The sequence below is a fragment of the Scardinius erythrophthalmus genome (genome assembly GCF_964197995.2).
Source record: "Scardinius erythrophthalmus genome assembly, chromosome: 19".
Classification (NCBI taxonomy): Eukaryota; Metazoa; Chordata; class Actinopteri; order Cypriniformes; family Leuciscidae; genus Scardinius; species Scardinius erythrophthalmus.
The window spans coordinates 17856561-17876459 of NC_138239.1; the positions used below are offsets into that span (position 1 = coordinate 17856561).

Consider the following 19899-nt stretch of genomic DNA (forward strand, 5'->3'; position numbering starts at 1 on the left):
GTAAAAATAAAACACATAAAAAATGATGCTCTGAAGCTTTCTGAAAACAATAAACTATACCAACAATATTGTTTTCTTTCTTTGTCATGCTTTTTCTAAGTCTGAATATTGTAATGAACAATACATTCAGTATGGTTTTGATTCTTACCTTATAAGCACATTTGCACTGAGCTTTGCAGTCAGATCCCGGGTGAAAGGCACGCTGGATGGATGCGTTAGTTGCTCGACTGCTGTTTGACGTCACGCTGTTTCTCAGAGAACTCAAATGGGCTGTGCTGCTGTGCCACGGACGAATAAACCGTCACACAAAAAGAAGAAAGGCGGGAGCACTTTATTGAACCTATTATAACTTCTACTTAATTTCATATCAACATAGCCTATGCTTGAAATCTCATGAAAGTTCTATAGTTCTTTAAACAAGTGGCGCTCACCGCATCTGGACGTCATGGGTTGAGTTTGACCTAGTCCAGCACCTCCGAGTGTGAATCTAATGGGTAGAGAGGGACAGACAGAGTTAGGGTGGGGTTAGGGTGTGGTTGGACCTTCTAGCTCCACCTAATACGCCAAAATTATATCCAGAGAGTATAGGAGCTGGACTTCAAGGCTATATAATATGATGCAAAAATCCCCACAGCCGTACATGTGCTTTAAGATTGCGATGATTTAGCCAGCTTGACTAGCATTAGGAGGTTATCTACAGAGGGAAATTTGCAAACAGTTGATAAGTTTAACATTATATCGCTCGGATATCAAGTTTCCACGCATTTGGGTGAATTAGCAGCCTTCTCTTCTTTCAACAGTTTTACAACAGCGTCATCTTGTGGCGTAGGATGATATGGGATGTTTTACATTGGCATTTGAAAGATGTTTTTATCTAATTTGTCTTACAGAGGAAAGGTGTATTTTCTATGATCATATGTGTTGATAGGACACATGATTGCTCAAACTAGCTATACCAAGAGTTCGATTCCTAAGGAATGCGTAAACTGATCAAATTTGTACCTTGAATGCAATGCAAGTCATTTTGGATAAAGCATCTGCCAAATGCATACATGTAAATGTGTTTCTTGTGAATAAATCCTTTGACTTTGGTGCAGTTAGCACCAGCTGAGGAAAATCACATCCTTTATTATGCTTCAAGAGAGATGGACACAAATAGATAGGCCTATTTTTGCAAACAGGAATAGCAACTCATCAAATGGCACAGAAAGATTAATTTATTCACTTGGTTTCAATGTGACTGATCAATGGATAAGATTAAATTTCACAGGCAATGTATTGCATATGCTAAATCATTCATTTATTAGATGTTGTATTAGTAAATACATTAATTAGAGAAAGGTGGTGCATTGATCAGAGGTGAAACATATTACATACTTTATTATTTTGCATTAAATAAACAAACAAACACGGGACTATATAATCATATTTTTGTCAGATATATTACAAATAGCCATATAGGGTTATAAATGTCAGGAATAAATGGATTTGCTAAGTGACTTATAAGTGCATTTCTGATGTTACATATCTAAACAAAAAATAAACAATGTCTCATGCAATTTTCCCAATAATACAATCATCGAAGTGACACTTCTTTTGGCTCAAACAGTAAACAGGAGTGCATTCATCATTCTGAGCCTATTTCCTCTACTTGTTTATCACAGTTTTATACTGCAGCATGACTGTGGTCCATTCTCCTTCAACCCACTATATCAAACTGGCAGTGAAAGACATTACCATCTTGTACTGAGAGTGGTTATGCTTTCCTGTAGTAATTTCATGTGCCATTAGCAAAGCCACAAAACCACTGCCTTCAGTTACTGTTTAAGTCTTTGTGTATTCCTATCTTGCACATAAGAAACTTTATGCACCGCCTGTAACAGCTAATAATTTGCGATTGGCTGAGTTTGAAGGCCATACTCATGATGGCCATGCCCATGATAATGAACAAAAAGGTAACCATGAAGTACTTTCGGTGTTCAGGCACAATATCACCAAAGCCAATGGTGGTCAAGGTGATGAAGGTAAAGTAAAAGGCATCAAAGTGGTTCATCTGTGTCTCCCAGCATCTCAAAATTTGACTGCAGACCAGCATGTATGCGAACACCACCAGCAAGATGACCAGCAGAGGGACGTTAAAGCGATCCATCTTCTCTCCGATGCCCGTGAATAACTTGGAGCTGTCTATTGGGGAATCCATACGGTCAAGGTCTGGGCATGAGAAGGATTTTGTCATAGACTCCTTGACCCTGAAGCTCTCCTTAGCAATAATGCGGTCAAAGGTCTCTTTGTTGGTTCGAAGCTGTGATGATGTGCGCCTGAGGGAAGACTGTGTTCTTATCACCTGCTGAATGTTTATTGTCTCATGCACCACAACATGGTTGAAGGTATACGTGTTGTCAGTATCAGCACCTTTCACTTGTTGGGGAGGTGATGACTTTTCATGCCTTTGAAGGCCCCGTGAGCGATGTGCCATACATCGGCTGAAGAACAGGCTGAGGCGAGTGTACGCTTTAGAGAGGAGAACAGCTAAGATATCGCCCACATCTGAGATGACCAGCAGCATGAGAGGGATGCCCACCATCGCATACAGGATACAAGCCACCTTCCCTTTATGGGTCACTGGATACATTCGTCCATAACCTGTTATACAAGAAAACAGAGCAGGACTGAGAGTTAGAAATTCTTTTTCTTCCATAATTTCACTTATTAGACAACACGTTTCAGTGCTGCCACCTGCTGAAGGTCTTTATCAGTGCATGAGTAATGCAATTGCAATGCAAATACAGTATAAGTCTAAGCAAAGCTCTGTACATACAACGACACAAATAATAGTAATTATTATATTCTTAAGTGCATTGTTGTTTTTACTGTTATTTTTACTATTATTGTTAATAATATAATTAATATTATTATCATCTATAATATGAACTGTTATTATTATTGTTGTTGTTATTATTAATATTTATTTTACATTTTGAAAAATTATTACATTATTAATTACATTATTATTATTTAAATAATGTGATGGCCTAAAAAGAGGTTCTCATTAGATATGGCAATGACTTAACTAAGATATTAGTTCAGTATGTTACATGATTGCTATATTTTATTCTATCAAGTATTTATGTATTTTACATAAATCCCTCTTCAAAGCAGGGACAAACAGTGTGTGCACCTCTGCCACTATTACGCTATTTGGAAACTCTTCCCAAAGTTCAATAACCATGCAATTCAAACCAATTGAAAATATGAAGTTGTTCAACCTGGAAAAGCATCTGTAATCATTTTGTCAGAGGACAAATAGGTCTTATTGTTGCAGTTGCAGTTGCCATCATCACCTATCCTTTTTCATCAGAACAAGTGTCAGAGCTGCTGATGTCAAAAAGAGTAAGACAGAGAAAGATAAGACTGAACTCATTAGTCTCAGCTGCTTAAAAAAACAAAACAATATTCATTAAGGTTAGCTGCTGAGTAACCAAAGATACGCCCTTCCTAGATAACATAATGGACATCCACAGCAACAGACTGCTGCGTTTGGCACTTTTGCATAATGCTTTTCTGTAAGATGTCCTGAAAGATAGAAGTTTAAATTCAATTAATATCTGAGCTGTGGTTAGCTGTGAGATTTACAATTAGGGTTGAAAGGGAGAGAGATGTCTTCCACAGTTGTGAGTTTAACAACAAAAAATGTGCCACTGATAAAAAAGTTTCTATTTGTTTCTATGTGATTCTGTATAATAAATCATGATTTTACATAATGGTTTATTGGAAATGGTTTCACTTGTTTTGGATTAGCCTGTAAATCATTAGTGTGTAATGCAGGACTCTGCCGCATCTGTATTACTTGAAAAGTGTCTGAAACTTGTGTTTCCCATCTATGGTCACAGTATTTTGATTATAGGGACTTTATTAGGAAAATGTAGATGATAAACTGTAGTATGTACTCTTGTTCTCTTCATGTTTTCCTCAATAACATGCATCCTATGAACATGACTACACTTATACGGTGGCTACATGTCATTCCTATATTTAATAACTTAATGACAATTTAAAACGGAATTATATATCAATATTTGTGTTTAAAATTCAATCCGTAACAGAAATGTGAGATCTTGATCATAAATTTCAATATATGCTCGTCTGGCAGACTAAGCACATAATGGCAGAGGACCATAAATAACCTAATTATACAAAAACCTAATGTACAGTGTGATCTACATCCTTTATGGTTTTTGTCCATTGCATGAATACTGCACCACCACACGCAAAATATCTATTTAATGTCTTAGACCCATCAGGTCTCACTCTCATCCAATTTACAGAGTAAAATTTACAATCACTGATTTTAATGGATATGGAAACACATTTCATAATGAAAAGAGAAATGTTCCCACACTGTAAAAAGTTGCTTCCTTAAATTTTTAAGTATAATCAAATTGGATATTTCATTTCAGCTGAAAAATTAGTTGAATCTTGTAGCAATAACTTGTAAAAAAAATAAAAAATAAATAATGAGTTAAAGCAATGTAAAAACATTTGTTGTCATAACTTTTTGATCATATATATTTTTACAGTGCATATTCTGCTGTTATTCGGCATATAATTATTTTGGAAAAATAACAATTTTCTTTCCTGGCGACACCAGTTTTCTGTCTTATCATGGTAAGGCTGGTTACTCTGGGCAACAGAGAAAGAGATAAAGCCAAAGGTCAGAACTTCTCATGCAAATAACAAACTCAATAGTGCATTAAATTCAATGACAATTTAAACAACAACATACAGACTTAAAATATCTTGGAAAACTTTACAAACTTTGTGAAGTCCCAGAAAATTAACTACTCACCTAAAGTAGTGAGCACTGTACAGCAGAAGAAAAGAGAACTATAGAAGTCCCATTTCTGCATGTCATCTGTCCTCTCTCTGTCATCATAGAATTCAGTCAAAATATTTCTTATCGACTCTTCCCGTGTTGAGTTATCTAATTCATAAAATGAAATGAAACGAGAAAAGAAATTAATCTTGAACTTAAAATAATACCTTAAAATGAATACCTTATTTAAAAAAGTAATAGCCTGGCCTATATAAATATTTACATTGCAAGTGTGTATTATTCACATTTTATAATATCATCTATTATCAAAATATACACATATAGGCCTAAATATGTTAAAAATATATCATTTCTATATAAGCTCAAGGAAAGACCTGAGTGATTCTGCACTGTCTCCAACACTTTTTGCACCAGTGCATCGATCTTTTCCGAGTCATTGGAATTCCTCTCCTCAATCTGATGAAAGATCTGCGCTCCTAAAAACGCATATAAAATGAGTGATAAAATGATGAAAACGTGAGGAAACAAACGCCAAAACTGTCTCGCGCATATCCTTTTTGGGTCTGACTTTCGTTCTTCTTCCACCTCCACGGACATGTCTCTCAGTCAGTCAGAGATGCGGTAATGGCTGATCCTGAGATGAATCTGTCCTCTCATGGCAGTGCTGAGGAGCAGGATGGTCACCACCCCTCTGCAGAAAGAAACCACAAATCTAAACGGCCTGTTTAACCGTATGTTTAATAGCTCAAATAATGACCTCACCTTTGTATGCTCACAAACATGCCTCGTTCAACTTTAACCGTGATAGCCTCACAATGCAGATTTAACAAGAGACAACAAGCATGGGCTATTTCTGCTTGGAGGAGCTATGGGAGCGACAGGTGGGGATGGGTGAAATTTTAGCCTGGATGCCAGGGCTCCACGAAACTTTTTTTGTCCACAAGAACATATAAACATTGTTTTGGGGTTAACAGTTGTGAAGTGATAAATCTATATTTTCGTATTGAATATGACAGTAAGCTAGGCTACCTGCTGTTTTGGGGAATTGCTCACTGTAAACAACGCTAACCAAAGCTAACAACTTTTACTGTATTTTTTAGCATTGTGCATATTAGTATGAGATATATTGGCTAGGCAACAATTTAATGAAGGAATTAATTGCCACTCATAGCTATATTCAAATTATATGGAAACAATAAATACATTTGTTGGCTTATAAAAATATTAAAATGCTCATCATCATCATCATTTTGCTAGCTGTATACCGGGAGTGACCAGTAGAGTTTTTGTTCTCAGTGTCTTAGCATTAGGTGTGGCCTTTTAACAGTTTCTTGAAATGTCTGAATTATTTATGACCATGCTGCCATGCACTTATCCACTGCACTTGACTCTTATGCATCTTCAGTGTTTCGCCTAGCTGGGTCGTATATGAAAACTTCACCGGATAATAAAGATGCACATGACGGGTCACTTATAGCTAATTACCTGCATGTGATGCTCTTGAGGGGAAGTGGCATCATTCAGCATACATGACTACACACATATCATGGAGGGGTCAGCGATTTTTTTACGATTTGTCTAAACCCCAGTTTTGAGTAGTTTTAGGGGTGGGGTCAGGGGTAGGCCATTTGTGGGAACATAGGGCTGTGGGAACATAGGCATGCTCCCATCATGGACACCTCTGCTCTCACTTTCACTTCACATCAAACTGAATCGTAAAATAAAAGCAGTGTAGTAGAAGACCACAGAACCATATAAAGAAAACCATTCTACTGTATATATTTGTATACATGGCTTTGGCAGCAGTCAGAAGCTTTGAAAGCTCCTTTGTCTGGTTAATGTTCTAATTGAGTAAATATTTATGCAGAAAGCCATGTGTTTGCCACCTACAGATTCCAGATCAGCTACTGGACAAATGCCTACCTTGTATCAATGGTTCAAGCTGGTTTTGGTGGTGTGATGGTGTGGGGGATATTTTCTTTGCCACAGCTAAGAAAAGCTGTATTGTTGCTGACGATGTCCATCCCTTTATGGCCACAGTGTACACATCTTCTGATGGCTACTTCCAGCAGGATAACGCAATTAATTCACTGTACTCACTGTAAATTGCTTCCACAGTCACCAGATCTCAATCCAATAGAGAACCTTTGGGATGTGGTGGAACGGGAGATTTGCATCATAGATGTGCAGCCGACAAATCTGAAGCAACTGCATGATGCCATCATGTCAATATGGACCAAAATCTCTGAGGAATGTTTCCAGCACCTTGTTGATTCATGCCATGAATAGTTAAGGCAGTTCCTTAAGGCAAAAGGGGGTCCAATCCAGTAGGTGTACCTGAAAAAGTGTCCGGTGAGTGTATAGGCCTTTCAGATATGTGGCATTGCTGTAAATTGAGAAATAAATACTTTAGCAATCTAGACATTTACTGTTGATTTGTAAGAGATGCTATTTTCACCAGTTGTCAGACGAAGAATTATTACACATTATTCAATAATATGAAACATAATTTTATGCTAATGAGTATTTTTCACATTGGCCTACTGTTTGAATTTGGCTACATTTTGTTGGCACACTAAAGTAAACATGAAGGTATGGAAGATTATTTCAAACACAAGAAAAAACAAAAACAAATATGAGAAGTCAAAATTATGAGAAAAAAAGTTCATAATAAAACATGATAGTCAAAATGAGAAAAAGTTGACTTATAAAGACTTATGACTTTAATATCATAATTTCAAACTTTTAATGTCATAATTAATGTTTTATAATGATTTCTACTTTTTATCTATGATATGTCAAAATGATGACTTTAATCTCATAATTTAGACTTTTTAAATGATTAAATTTCAACTTTTTATATCATTCCTCAGAGATTATCTTTCATTAGAAATCATAAATGACATAAAAAGGCAGGATTATAAGATGAAGAGTTGAAATTATATAGTTTTCTCCTTACATGCAAATGCATTTTCAAAGCAAAACAAGTACTGAGAAAGCTCACCAACGATTAATGTCCTGTGTTTATTCCAGCAATGTTCTTTTAGTTTACACCACTGTTGATTTCTTTGCCTGCTTTGTTAATATGTTGATTTCTGCATGTCAGTTCTTAAAATCTCCTTGTTTTACCAGAAGAGTGATATCATTTAACACTTTCTCAAACAGTATTTTTAGTATACATGAGGACAAACCGTTCACACAGGATTACTTCTGAAATTTTGCTTCATTTGACCAACTTAAAAATAAATTTTCTTTGCCCAATTCACATTTATTCCGGTATTTTCAAGTTCGGAGCTTTGCCCGTAAACATTTTCCGGATTTCCCCTCTGCTCCTTCTAGTGGTGTCTTGGAGTGTATTTTAGACCAGCATAAATGTATAAGGGGTGCCATTTCAAAGATTTACAGTATAATAAATGACAATCAAACCCCATCTAGTGGGTCATTAAAATCTCTCTGGGAGCAGGACTTAAGTATTTTGTTAGATGATGAAACCTGGCACACTATCTTAAAAAGGATACATTCTTCTTCAGTTAGCTCTAGGCATAGGCTTATTCAATTTAAGGTTGTGCATCGTATTCATTGGTCAAGGGTGCAACTTGGCAAGATATTTCCTGATTTAGACCCCACCTGCCCACGCTGTGTTGCGGAGCCAGCCTCTCTGTTTCATTCTTTCTGGTCCTGTCCTAAGTTATTACGTTTTTGGGGGGGAATTTTTAGTTGTATCTCAGAAATTCTTACCACAGTAATAGATCCCAACCCATTGACAGCTTTATTTGGGGTCCTCCCAGAACATGTTAAACTTACAGCTTTAGAGAGGGATAATATTGCACTTTGCACACTTTTGGCTAGACGACTTATACTAATTAATTGGAAGCTGCCATCTCCTCCAACCTACCGTCAGTGGGTTTTTGACCTACTTTTTGCCCTCAAACTTGAAAAGATTAAATTTGGAGTTAGAATGAAACCCGAACTTTTCTTGAAATCTTGGAGCCCTTTTTTGGATTATTTTAAGGAGACAAACTCTGGATAAGATGTTTTTCTTTTGGTTCTTTTTTGTTTTGTTTTTGTTTTCTATGGTCTATTTAGTCTATTTATATGTACTTGCATATGTTTCTGTGGTTATATGTTTAATCGTATGTGAGTATTTATTATGCTTGTTAAATTTTCCCATTTAATTATGTAACAGTCTGATACTTGTACTGTGCTTGAGATGCTTTTAATAAAAAAAGAAAAAAAAAAGAAATCATAAATGACATAAAAAGGCAGGATTATAAGATGAAGAGTTGAAATGATTTTGTTTTCTATAGCATAAATGGATTTCCATATCAAGGCAACTGGAAATCCTTACATGCAAATGCATTTTCAAAGCGAAACAGGTACTGAGAAAGCTCACCAACGTTTAGCTACATACAGTGTCCTGTGTTTATGCCAGCAATGTTCTTTTAGTTTACACCACTGTTGATTTCTTTGCCTGCTTTGTTAATATGTTGATTTCGGCATGTCATTTCTTAAAATCTCCTTGTTTTACCAGAAGAGTGATATCATTTAACATGCACATGGACTAATGTTGCTACGTTAAATAGCGTTAAACAGCATCAGAAATGGGACTGACCAAGGCATGGTTTAATCTGCTTCTGATGGCTTTTACCATCTTAACACATCTGATAAAACTTCTTAGAATAAAATGATTTCATATTATCAGTTTATCTTGCAAAAGTAATTTTATTCATTTTCATCGCATTTTTTTTATGTCAACTTGCATTTTCTCAAAATGTATTTTTAGTATACATGAGGACAAACAGTTCACATAGGATCACTTATGAAATTTTGCAGGTGTTGTTTTTAAGAACGCAAAATTGAAACTCCATTTTTGAATAAATTTCATTTTGGTTCATTGAGGTTGTCACAACTTCCACAGGCATATTAGAGTGCTAGACTGCTCCAAACACCCCACTATGGAAGAACAACATGACTGCAAGATAACAAGGTGACAAAATAGAGCATCATTAACCCTCAGTTTCACAGACAAGGCTTAAGTCTAGTCCCAGACTAGAATACATGTTTTAACTGAAAACAGCTTGTCTTAAAATATGTCTTTTATCACCACCAGTAATGTTTTTTTCCAGGGCACGTTTATTAAAGCTACTTAAATGTCCTAATTGAATCTAGGCTTAATCTAAGCCCTGTCTTTGAAATCGGGCCTAAATGTTTTTGCGCGCTAGCATTTAAAATAAGAGCTGATGCTTGTGGGAAAGTGATGGAAAATGAATGAAAAGACAATACAGAATATTAAATGTTTTATTCAATATCTGCTCCACTCCTTGTCTCATATTAAGAGATTGTTTAACACAAATAACCTGGTTTACGTTAGACAACAAAGTAATTTGACAATGCTGGATTTATGATTGACAATGAAAAAGAAACAAAACCACAACAAAAACCACATGCATTTAGAGTCATCATATCACACGGCTCATTTCTCAAGTCATTCAGTTGGCAGTGTAACACAAAGCAAATGAATGGTTGAACAATCTGAATTTCACCGATTCTGGATTAAATAAATACTTCATTATTAAGAACTTAAAATCTTTTATAAGCCAACACTGGTTTGAACGACTTTTCTATGGTAAAAAAACAAAACAAAAACCAATTAAACGGCATACTAAAGCAATCCATTTCAACATGGTACATGCACTTTGGCCACATATATCGCACATTCACAGGTCTTATCCCACTGTCAGTTTCATATGAAATACAGAATATAAAACCATCATCAATCAGGCTGTTACTTGGGGGAATAATAAAAGTGTTTTATCCTGCAGGGTTATTAGCATGCAGGTCACTGAAGTGCAGGGTTTAGAAGAACTGTGTGGCTGGGCATTATTTTAAAGTGCTTCTGAATTTCCTTCCAGTTTTAAACTGAGGCCTGACACTTATTGTACATTCAAAGACTTGATTAAGGGCCTTTTACAGGCCTGTCTCACCTATCATTCAGTCTATCTGTCACAAATACTTGGGTGTACCTTCAGTTTCTATTTGGTTCTTGCTCCAAAACATGTACAACCCTTCTGGCTTTTTAGTGAGAGACTTGATGATCCTCCCTTTGGCTAGATAGAGGAAGCACATTTTAAGCAAACTCACTCCTTCTGTTACCAAACAAACCACTTTTATGGTTTAAACCACACAATTATGATAGGTGACAGATGAGCGTGTTATGTTGTACAGTATACAACAATAATATGTTATTTAAATGTACATATTACTCCATCTACACACACTTACATCATTATTTTCATGTGTAATATTGTAAACATTCAGTAGGTATGAGTGAATATTTTCTGTAAAGGAAGACAAAATATTAGGATGGTTCCAAAGCCTAGCAGTGATTCTCTGAATTATTATATATATTTTTAAATCAGAGACTGAGCTTATGGTTAACGATTTAATTCAGTTAACAAAACACACACTGGGGCCATTCACACACGTTCTTGCATACATCGGCACCACTTTTAATTGTCTTGCTATGTAAACACGCACTACACACATCTCTTTCCACAACTGCTGCGTTTGGTAAGTTAAAAACAGGTAAACTGTTAAAACACATCCTGTGTGAACAGCCCTTAAGTCTCATTAACAAAACTTGAGCAGTGTTTTGTCAAACGAGCGACCTGATCGAAACATTTCATTTCAAACTGGTTTCTCCTCTATTTCTTCATTTCTCTTGAATCTGTTTGCTAGAACAATGGATGATACGGAGAAGAAAAAGAAAATCTTCAGTAATTAATAATTTAACACAATTATCCAATAAAAACATTAGGAAGTGTGCTTCTAGGTTGATTTGAAGGATTGTTGTACTGTGAAAGGCAGAACTGAACTCCCACATTCATCGCTTCTATAAAAACATACTACCCCAGGTCAAGCAAAACATTCGGACAGACAACATTGTGGGTTAACACATTATGTAAATGTACATTGTGGATGTATGGATGCATGTGTATGAGTATATTACATGTGTGTGTATGTTGATATACAGTATATGTATATATGTGTTTGTGTGTGGAAGAAAGGCACTATAAAACACTGAAGCTGTACGGGTTCCAGCTATCAGGAAGGTACAAATCTAAAAAAGATATTCTATTTGGATAACTCTTTTTGTAAAATAACCCTGCAAAATATTTAGAAAAAATTCTTGCTCCAGATTTATTACAATTATTACAAAAAGATACTTTTTAAAAAGAAAATCTGTTTCTATAATTGTTCCAGTTTATTCAATACAGTTTTGGCAGGTAAATGAACCTTAAATTACATATTCTGCGAGGCCAAGTCCATCGAGGAGACAGCAGGAAGGCTCAGTTTTCTATGACACCAAGGCCTGGCAATTTTTAACCATAAAGAGCAGCAAATAGAATCCAGTTGTTAGACGCTCTGCTCTACATATACATACCTGCTAGGGACATTGAAATGCTTCGAATACTACAAAATGATCGGTGTATATGTGTCACAGTGCTCAACCAGTTTTGCAGGGCTTGATGGGAAGAGCGATTTCTCTTTTAGAGTCTCACAGAGCTCCAGCCAATCAGGCGTCACGGGTCATGACTCACGGGAGTCCAGCTTACTGTACTTAACCCGTGTGCTCGTCATCGTTCGCAACAAGAATGGTAGCTGGTAGTTTCGAGGCACAATGCCACGGACGTTACTCTCAAAGTACTGGAATGGGCCGAACCACCACACACGAGAGAACAGGTTGCCAGTGGAATTTTCCTTTAGAGCCTATAGGAGAGCGAGAGAGATTATGTTAGATTTTGAAATACCAGTTTTCCAGTTCTTCAGAAATTAATCAGATGCAGATGGAGGAAGAAAGATACCCATCAATTACAGCAACATTCATCTTTCAGCTACACAGCCACAGAATCCAAATATTGCCTTGATCAATATAATCAAAGACCATCTCTGTACATATATCACAGAATTTTTTTCATAATGTCCTGATAAATTTCTATTATATGCAGTGTTGGGGGTTACATTAAAAGTAATGCAAGTTAAAGTAATGCAAGTAAAGTAATCTGATTACTTCCCCCCCAAGTAACTAGTGAAGTGATATATTTTAAATTTATAACAAAACATCCGAGTTACTTTTTCAAATAAGTTATGCAAGTTTTCTTCTGCCTCTCCTGCCCACATGTTGAGAGAAATCGTTAGTAAATGTGCAGAGGTGTTGTGTAAACACGACTAAATTTGAGTATGCATTTACTCATCTCACTTGCACACAAACAGATTCAGTATTCCTCAAAAAGAATAACAACAGTGAAATGCAAACTCAGAATAAATACACAAATCTGCAATAATTAAATATGTAAACACAAATACTTGACTTGAGTTAAACATCACATTTGTGTGTTTTATTTATTTATTGCTGAAGTAAGAGAATGGCAGCACAACTGAAAGATTTGTTTGAGCTGCGCCCTCTACTGTACAGCCGTGAATTTGCATTTCCTTCAGCCTGAGTCTTTTTAATTTCACTTTTGTTGTGAAAGAGCCTTTACATTTGCCAAAAAATAGAACTTTTGTTTGTTGTTATTAAAAAAACAAACAAGCAAGCCCAGGTCAGGATCATAACAATTTCTGAATTTGATGGCTGCAAAACTGTGGGACAGAGGCATGTTTACAACTGTGTCACATCACCTTTTCTTTTTTATTACACTTTTTAATAGTTTGGGAATTAAGGATACTAATTGTTGCAAGTGGATTTTTTGCCCAATCTCGCCTGATACAAGACAACTGTGCAGTCGTTGTGTGATTCTCCTTTTCATGATGGGCCATATATTTCAAGCACATCTCAGTGTCTAGAAAGCACTCTGTTGTAGCACGTGCTGATTGAGGCCTGGCATTGACTTGGTCCCCAGGAAATCTGTCAATCTTGATGCTATTAAATGTCTCTGTACAATTCCAATATACGTCTCCACGTCAGTGGTACCTTCACACACAGGCAAGTCACCCATACAGTTTGCACTGATGCACCCCCATACCATGACAGATGCTTGCTTTTGTGCCGTCACTGATGAAAGTCTGGATGGTCCCTTTCGTTTTTGGGACAAAAAAAAAAATCGATGTCCGATTTCCCCAAAAAACAAGCTGAAACCAGGACTCATGTGACCGCAACACACACATCCACTGTATTCTAGACCATCTGAGATGAGATCAGGGCCAGAGAACTCAAAGAAGGCAGGTGTAACTGTTACTTTTTTTACAGAGTCCAAGTATGAACTATATAAAACATTTTTTTATTAATATATAAAAACAACTACATATACATATACATACATATATATATATACAGTATGTTATATAGAATAATATATATATATGGAGTGCATAATACAGCAATAAAAGCATTAAAGCTCTAACTGAAATAAATATACCTCAAGATACCAGATCTATCATATTTGAGAACATGATTTTTCAAAAAATATTATTTGACAAATTAAGCGAGCACAAGATGCTTAAATCTGGTAAATCAGTAGAGATTTCTCAGTTTCAACTCCAAATGTACCTGCTGATTGGCCATTGTATGGTACCACCAGAAGAGGCGTGTGGTCATGAAGTAGGCCACCACCACGTCGATAGTGTAGTGGTCATGAGCCAACAGGATGCAGAAGATACCGACAGCACTCAGGCACCAGCAGATCCAGTGGTACCACCAGAACCTCCGTGGAGAATCTGTCACCCATAAACATTTTTTTAATTCTGTGTTTTGGTTTCACAGTGTAGGCAGAAGTAACAAACGCACAGATGTTTCAATGGTTTTATGTATGCTAGATGGTGTTATTGCTCTTTATGTCCACTAGATGGAGTTATCAACAAAAACAACGTTCAGACAGAGGCTAAAAATCTGAGTTTTTCCATGATTGTTTATTAATATGTGTACTCACACTCTTTAATAAAGAGGTATGATAGAGTCAGCATCACTGTGTGCCCACTGTACAGGTAATCTCCACACAACGAGTGAGAGCCAGTGATTGACAGGCCACCACCTGCCATCATTTTCATTACCCGCCGTGACTGGGCCTCCCAGTCACCAAAGAGCTAGAACACACACACAAACAAACACATAAGCATATACAAGCACAGAAACATGTATAGGTAGACAAACAACTATTTTCTTGACTATATCTTTGTTCTCTCTCACAAACTTTGATTTTAAGGACTAGTTCACAAGTATGAAACCATAAACCAGACAGTGACCAAAAGTTACTTTGCAAGAAACATAAAAATGGTTATGTGTTATATCAAGTTATACAAGCTTTGTTATAGGTCATGATTCACTGTAAATCTCAAAAGACTGAAAGGTTTTCGATTTCACATCCATCCAACTTTAGATCAACAGTATGCCTATTCTAGACCAACATTAACCATCATGGTTTAGTTAGTGTCGAGCTAAGAGTACTGTCATTCTTCAGCAGTTACCTTGGGGGAACACTTGAAGTGCATGCCTGGCACAGGCAATGTTGTAACGTACATGGTCACGCATCTGTACAGATACAGGGTTCCCACAATAAAAAAGAACCGGCGACCGATTATGGCCCTGCAAACAGAGAGAAATCAGATGCAGAGTCAGAGAAAATAACAGCCAGAGAGGGATCATAGGATAGGCCACGTGGTTTAAGGATGTCAATGCTAAAGAAAACATTCTTGATTATTTATTAGTCACAACAGGAGTTAAATTATTGTGACTCAGCAGTTTATGAGATGACGCCATGAACTAAATTGAACAAGATGGGATCAGCTTTGAGGGATAAAGCAGTGGTTCTTAACAGGGGCCCACTAGGTAGTAGGCAGCCTCAGCAAACTTCCAAATGTGGCCTCAAGATACTTACATTTTTTTTTAAATAACACAAAAGGCTAACACAAACAGCATAACAGATTTCTCAGTTTCAACTCCAAATTTACCTGCTTTTTACCTTCTTCTTTTTTTCACGTGCCATTGTATGATATCACCAGAAGAGTTAAAATGATTTAATTATTTAAACTAACACAAAAGGCTAACATAATTAACATAAAAAAGCCAAAACTAAACTAAATATCAAGATATTTCTTATTTTAATTCTCTCTCTTGCGTGTGTGTGTGTGTGTGTGTGTGCGCTTGTAAAGTTAAAGGGTTAGTTCACCCAAAAATGAAAATTCTGTCAGTAATTACTCACCCTCATGTTGTTCCAACCGCGTAAGACCTTCGTTCATCTTCGGAACACAAATTAAGATATTTTTGATGAAATCTGAGCCATGTTTCACTCCTCCATAGGCTTCCAGTGTGACCGAAACTTGCTGGCCCAGAAAAGTTATTAAAGAGATCGTTAATATAGTCCAAGTGACTCCAGTGGCTCAATCTTAAGTATATCAAGCGACGAGAATACTTTTTGTGCGCAAAAACAAACAAAAATAACGACTTTATTCCACTATTCATTTCCTTCTCTCTGGGCCTCGTAGTGTTTTTGCGCAGCGCGTCTGTGTTGCACGTCACCACGTAGGCTCACTATTGGCCGACGCCGGTCATGTGTGTGTTGCGTGATGACGTGCAACACAGACGCGCAGCGCAAAAACACTACGAGGCCCAGAGAGAAGGAAATGAAAAGTGGAATAAAGTCGTTATTTTTGTTTGTTTTTGCGCACAAAAAGTATTCTCGTCGCATGATAAACTTAATGTAGTGCCACTGTAGTTACTTGGACTATTTTAAAGATGTTTTAATAACTATTCTGGGCCGGTGAGTTTCGGTCACACTGGAAGCCTATGGAGGAGTCAAAATTCTGTCAGATTTCATCAAAAATATCTTAATTTGTGTTCCGAAGATGAACGAAAGACTTACATGGTTGGAACAACATGAGGGTGAGTAATTACTGACAGAATTTTCATTTTTGGGTGAACTAACCCTTTAAGGCCCCAATACACCCAATACACAAGCGAAAACACTTAAATGAAGTGATACACTTTATTTCTTCTGTTCAGTCCGTCAAGGTCAGATGTCTGTGTGTAAAAACATGAACAAACTGGAGAACTGCTTTATAGTATAAAATGGAGTTGTACTTCTGTTGAAATGAGACACTGCGACCGTTTTTCATGTTTAATACTGTAAAGCTGCTTGCTTTTAAAGGGCACCTATTATGCAAAATTCACTTTTACATGGTGTTTGAACATAAATGTGTGTTGGCAGTGTGTGAGCAAAACCACCCTAGAATGATAAAAATCCACCCAGTGTTTTTTTTACAATCTCAATAAATCATAAGCACTGTCTCAGAATGAGCTGTTCTCAGATTCAGTGCAATGTGACTTAGAATTGAGCAGGCCCCTCCCACGACTGTTGAGTGACACTGAAGTTTGAGCATAGACCCGCCCTGAGCTGGACACAGAGTCTGCCATTGTTCGACACTTGAGCAGCTGTAGACAAGAATATGTAATTTTATCCTGTATCTGAATTGCAGAATACCACACAAAACTTCCTACAATGTTTAAATGTTGTTTTAACATGTTTACTTTCTTTAATAATTTATTAGGATATATATTACTTATTTATTTGGGGTTGATTTCATTCCACTAACAATCCATGCCTAAGGTCCGGCGCTTTTTTTAATAAAGGGATGTACTTCAGTGCATATAATGCCATTTGAGAAACATCACCCTATAGTCACCACAGCAGTTCCAATGGAAATTGGCTACTTGAGAGTCACACAAACAATATAATTCCCCATACGCAGTCTGTTCCCTTTATGACACCTCTAAGCGATTAGTGAATATCACAGACAACTTTGTGAGTGACAAAATATACCAGCCTTAACTCTCCATATTGATGTGGGAATTGTGGCATCTCTAGTGCAAAAGCCTAGGCTACATTTACTGAAAGGAGTGAAAGATTTCAAAAATAACTTTAGCTATGACTGTTTTGTCAAAAGAAAAATAAATCTTATCAGTTTTTTTCAACATGTGATTAAAAGATGACGTGTATAATTTTCTTCAATGTTAAAATAGCTTCTTTCATCAGAGCATCATTCATAGAGACAATGAGTAAACTATTTGTAGGTTGATTTGAAACATTGCTTTGTTTAAGCATCCTAACAGCGACACTGGTTAAACCATTGGCGTGAATTTGGCGACGGCGTTACTGTTTGTTTGTTTGTTCAACCAATGGCAGATGGGGACTGTTAGGCAATCTATGTGAAAACAATCAGTCATTTTGATGTTAGTGACACACTTCAGCTTTAAATGTGACAATATATTTAGGATATTTCTATCCAAATGTCTGTAGTGACTTTTCCGGAGCAGTCACCAGGCAACGACTGACAAGTACTCCCCTCATTAAATCAGCACTTCTTTACTCCACTTCAGTGCACATACTGCTCCTCTGTGGACATGTCATCCCACTCAAAACACCCTGTCACATTCAGTTGTACTGCCCTGCGAATGGTCTCATTAATGATCACAGGCCCCAAACAATTAGTTGTCAGTCACTGCTATTCTTCCCCATAATCCTGTTGGATATTGACACTCGAGGGGGCCACTGGTTAAAGGATCTGTCTTATAACTATTACCTGATGTCCAAGCATTATTAAATTGATTGATTATTTGAGATGACAGGTCCATCACCTTCTGGCCATAACTGTGCTATGATGACAAAAGCAACTGACCTTTTAACAAATGTCAACATTATGTCCCTTAAGCTTTTCTTTGTCAGTGTATATGAAATTAGTTGAGAGCCTGCAGAACGACTTTTGTACTCTAATCTTTTTGTTCTTTTTCAGAGCAAAATGTGTAGCTTCACTTGACTTGATTACTCTTTTACATCACTAACTGACAGATATGTTACATAGCAACATTTGCCTTTAGTTTTCTGTTTAAGCTTATTTATTGCTGAAAAACAATGGGTTAAATTCTTCATTCCTCATGAAAGAAAGATGACAAAAAAAAAAAAAAAACAGATCACCCAAAGAAAAGTATCTACACAAACACACACAGTCTGTAGGGGCACTTGGGGTCTCCGTAGAAACTGATACCCATCAACACCACTGACTGTAGTGAAAAGACAACTTCGCATTGGGTCAAGAATGATCGACACTCTTTGGGCTCACCGGAATAACACGGCGGGTTGTTGACTTTAGGCTCTGGGACTGTTGGACCTCTGGAAAAGGAAGACTCAACATGGATGAGATGGAGCTGTTGCGAAATCTCAGTCATACGAGCTGCAAGGGAATCCATGGCATTGCGAGTGGCGGCCAGCTCATCCTCATGACGGCCCAGTATCACTCCCTGGAGCTCGAGCGCGGACTGAAGAGGACTCTCCTTCGCTGGGTCCATTATGGTCAGATTATTCTGTCACGTGTATGGAGAGAGGACCCAAAAGCAGAAGGCAGTTTGCAAAGTTTAATGGGTGAGAAACAGTTCTGATAAACAACACAGGTGGCCATCAGGCATTCAAATCAAACAGAAAGTCTCTTTGCATTAAATCCAAAGTCATTCAGCATCAAACTCAACAGATGAACCTCTCAGTCAAATAGGAACAGAAAGTCTCTTTGATGAATAATAACAGGAAAACTGGGACTGGGCCGGTTTCGGGAAAACCCGGAGGTAGAGAGAGAGGCTGTGTCCGCAGAGACCACGGGAACGCCAAACAGTAGACCACTCACGTAGCTGGAGGTAAGGATGGCTGACGCGAAACAGTCGTTCCGAAGCTTTGCGAGATCCCGAAGCGCAAATGTGTCGAAACACTGATACGAAGCGTGATTCGAAACACCCATGTCACGTGACTATGACCAAACGAAGCCTCGAAGTGTTTCACTTTCATCAGGTGTGGTCCGCCGAATCAGCGTTTGATTTACACGGTCGGGGACAGACCACACAATCGCACATCTGTATAAAAGTGAAATAAACGCATTTTGACCTCGTGGGTTTTTGTGAGAGGAGTTTGACTTTGAGGTAGCGGATTTTTGGTGATATAGTGACAGTGCGATTTGATTAGTTATAGGCAATTTAGGCTTACATTTAAATTTACACAACACATTGACTGATGCTAGAGACAGACAGA

At 37.2% G+C, this 19899-nt stretch overlaps 2 protein-coding genes across 2 annotated transcripts; both read right to left on the reverse strand.

Annotated features, from left to right (window-relative positions):
• Nucleotides 1-1813: 1813 nt before the first annotated feature.
• Nucleotides 1814-10960, reverse strand: LOC308707716 (potassium channel subfamily K member 18-like; the record flags this gene model as incomplete). Its single annotated transcript, XM_081394332.1, has 4 exons — nt 1814-2643; nt 4847-4981; nt 5209-5310; nt 10858-10960. 4 exons carry the CDS (start codon nt 10958-10960, stop codon nt 1814-1816), a joined length of 1170 nt encoding a protein of 389 aa, XP_081250458.1.
• Nucleotides 10961-12424: 1464 nt separating this feature from the next.
• LOC308707491 (phosphatidylcholine:ceramide cholinephosphotransferase 1-like) lies at nt 12425-15412 on the reverse strand (the record flags this gene model as incomplete). The annotated part of the gene is made up of 4 exons (XM_081394032.1): nt 15299-15412; nt 14764-14917; nt 14385-14551; nt 12425-12604 (listed from the first exon to the last, which is right to left on the reverse strand). The coding sequence occupies exons 1-4, from the start codon at nt 15350-15352 to the stop codon at nt 12425-12427; spliced, it is 555 nt and encodes a 184-aa protein (XP_081250158.1). The 5' UTR covers nt 15353-15412.
• Between the last annotated feature and the right edge of the window lie 4487 nt (nt 15413-19899).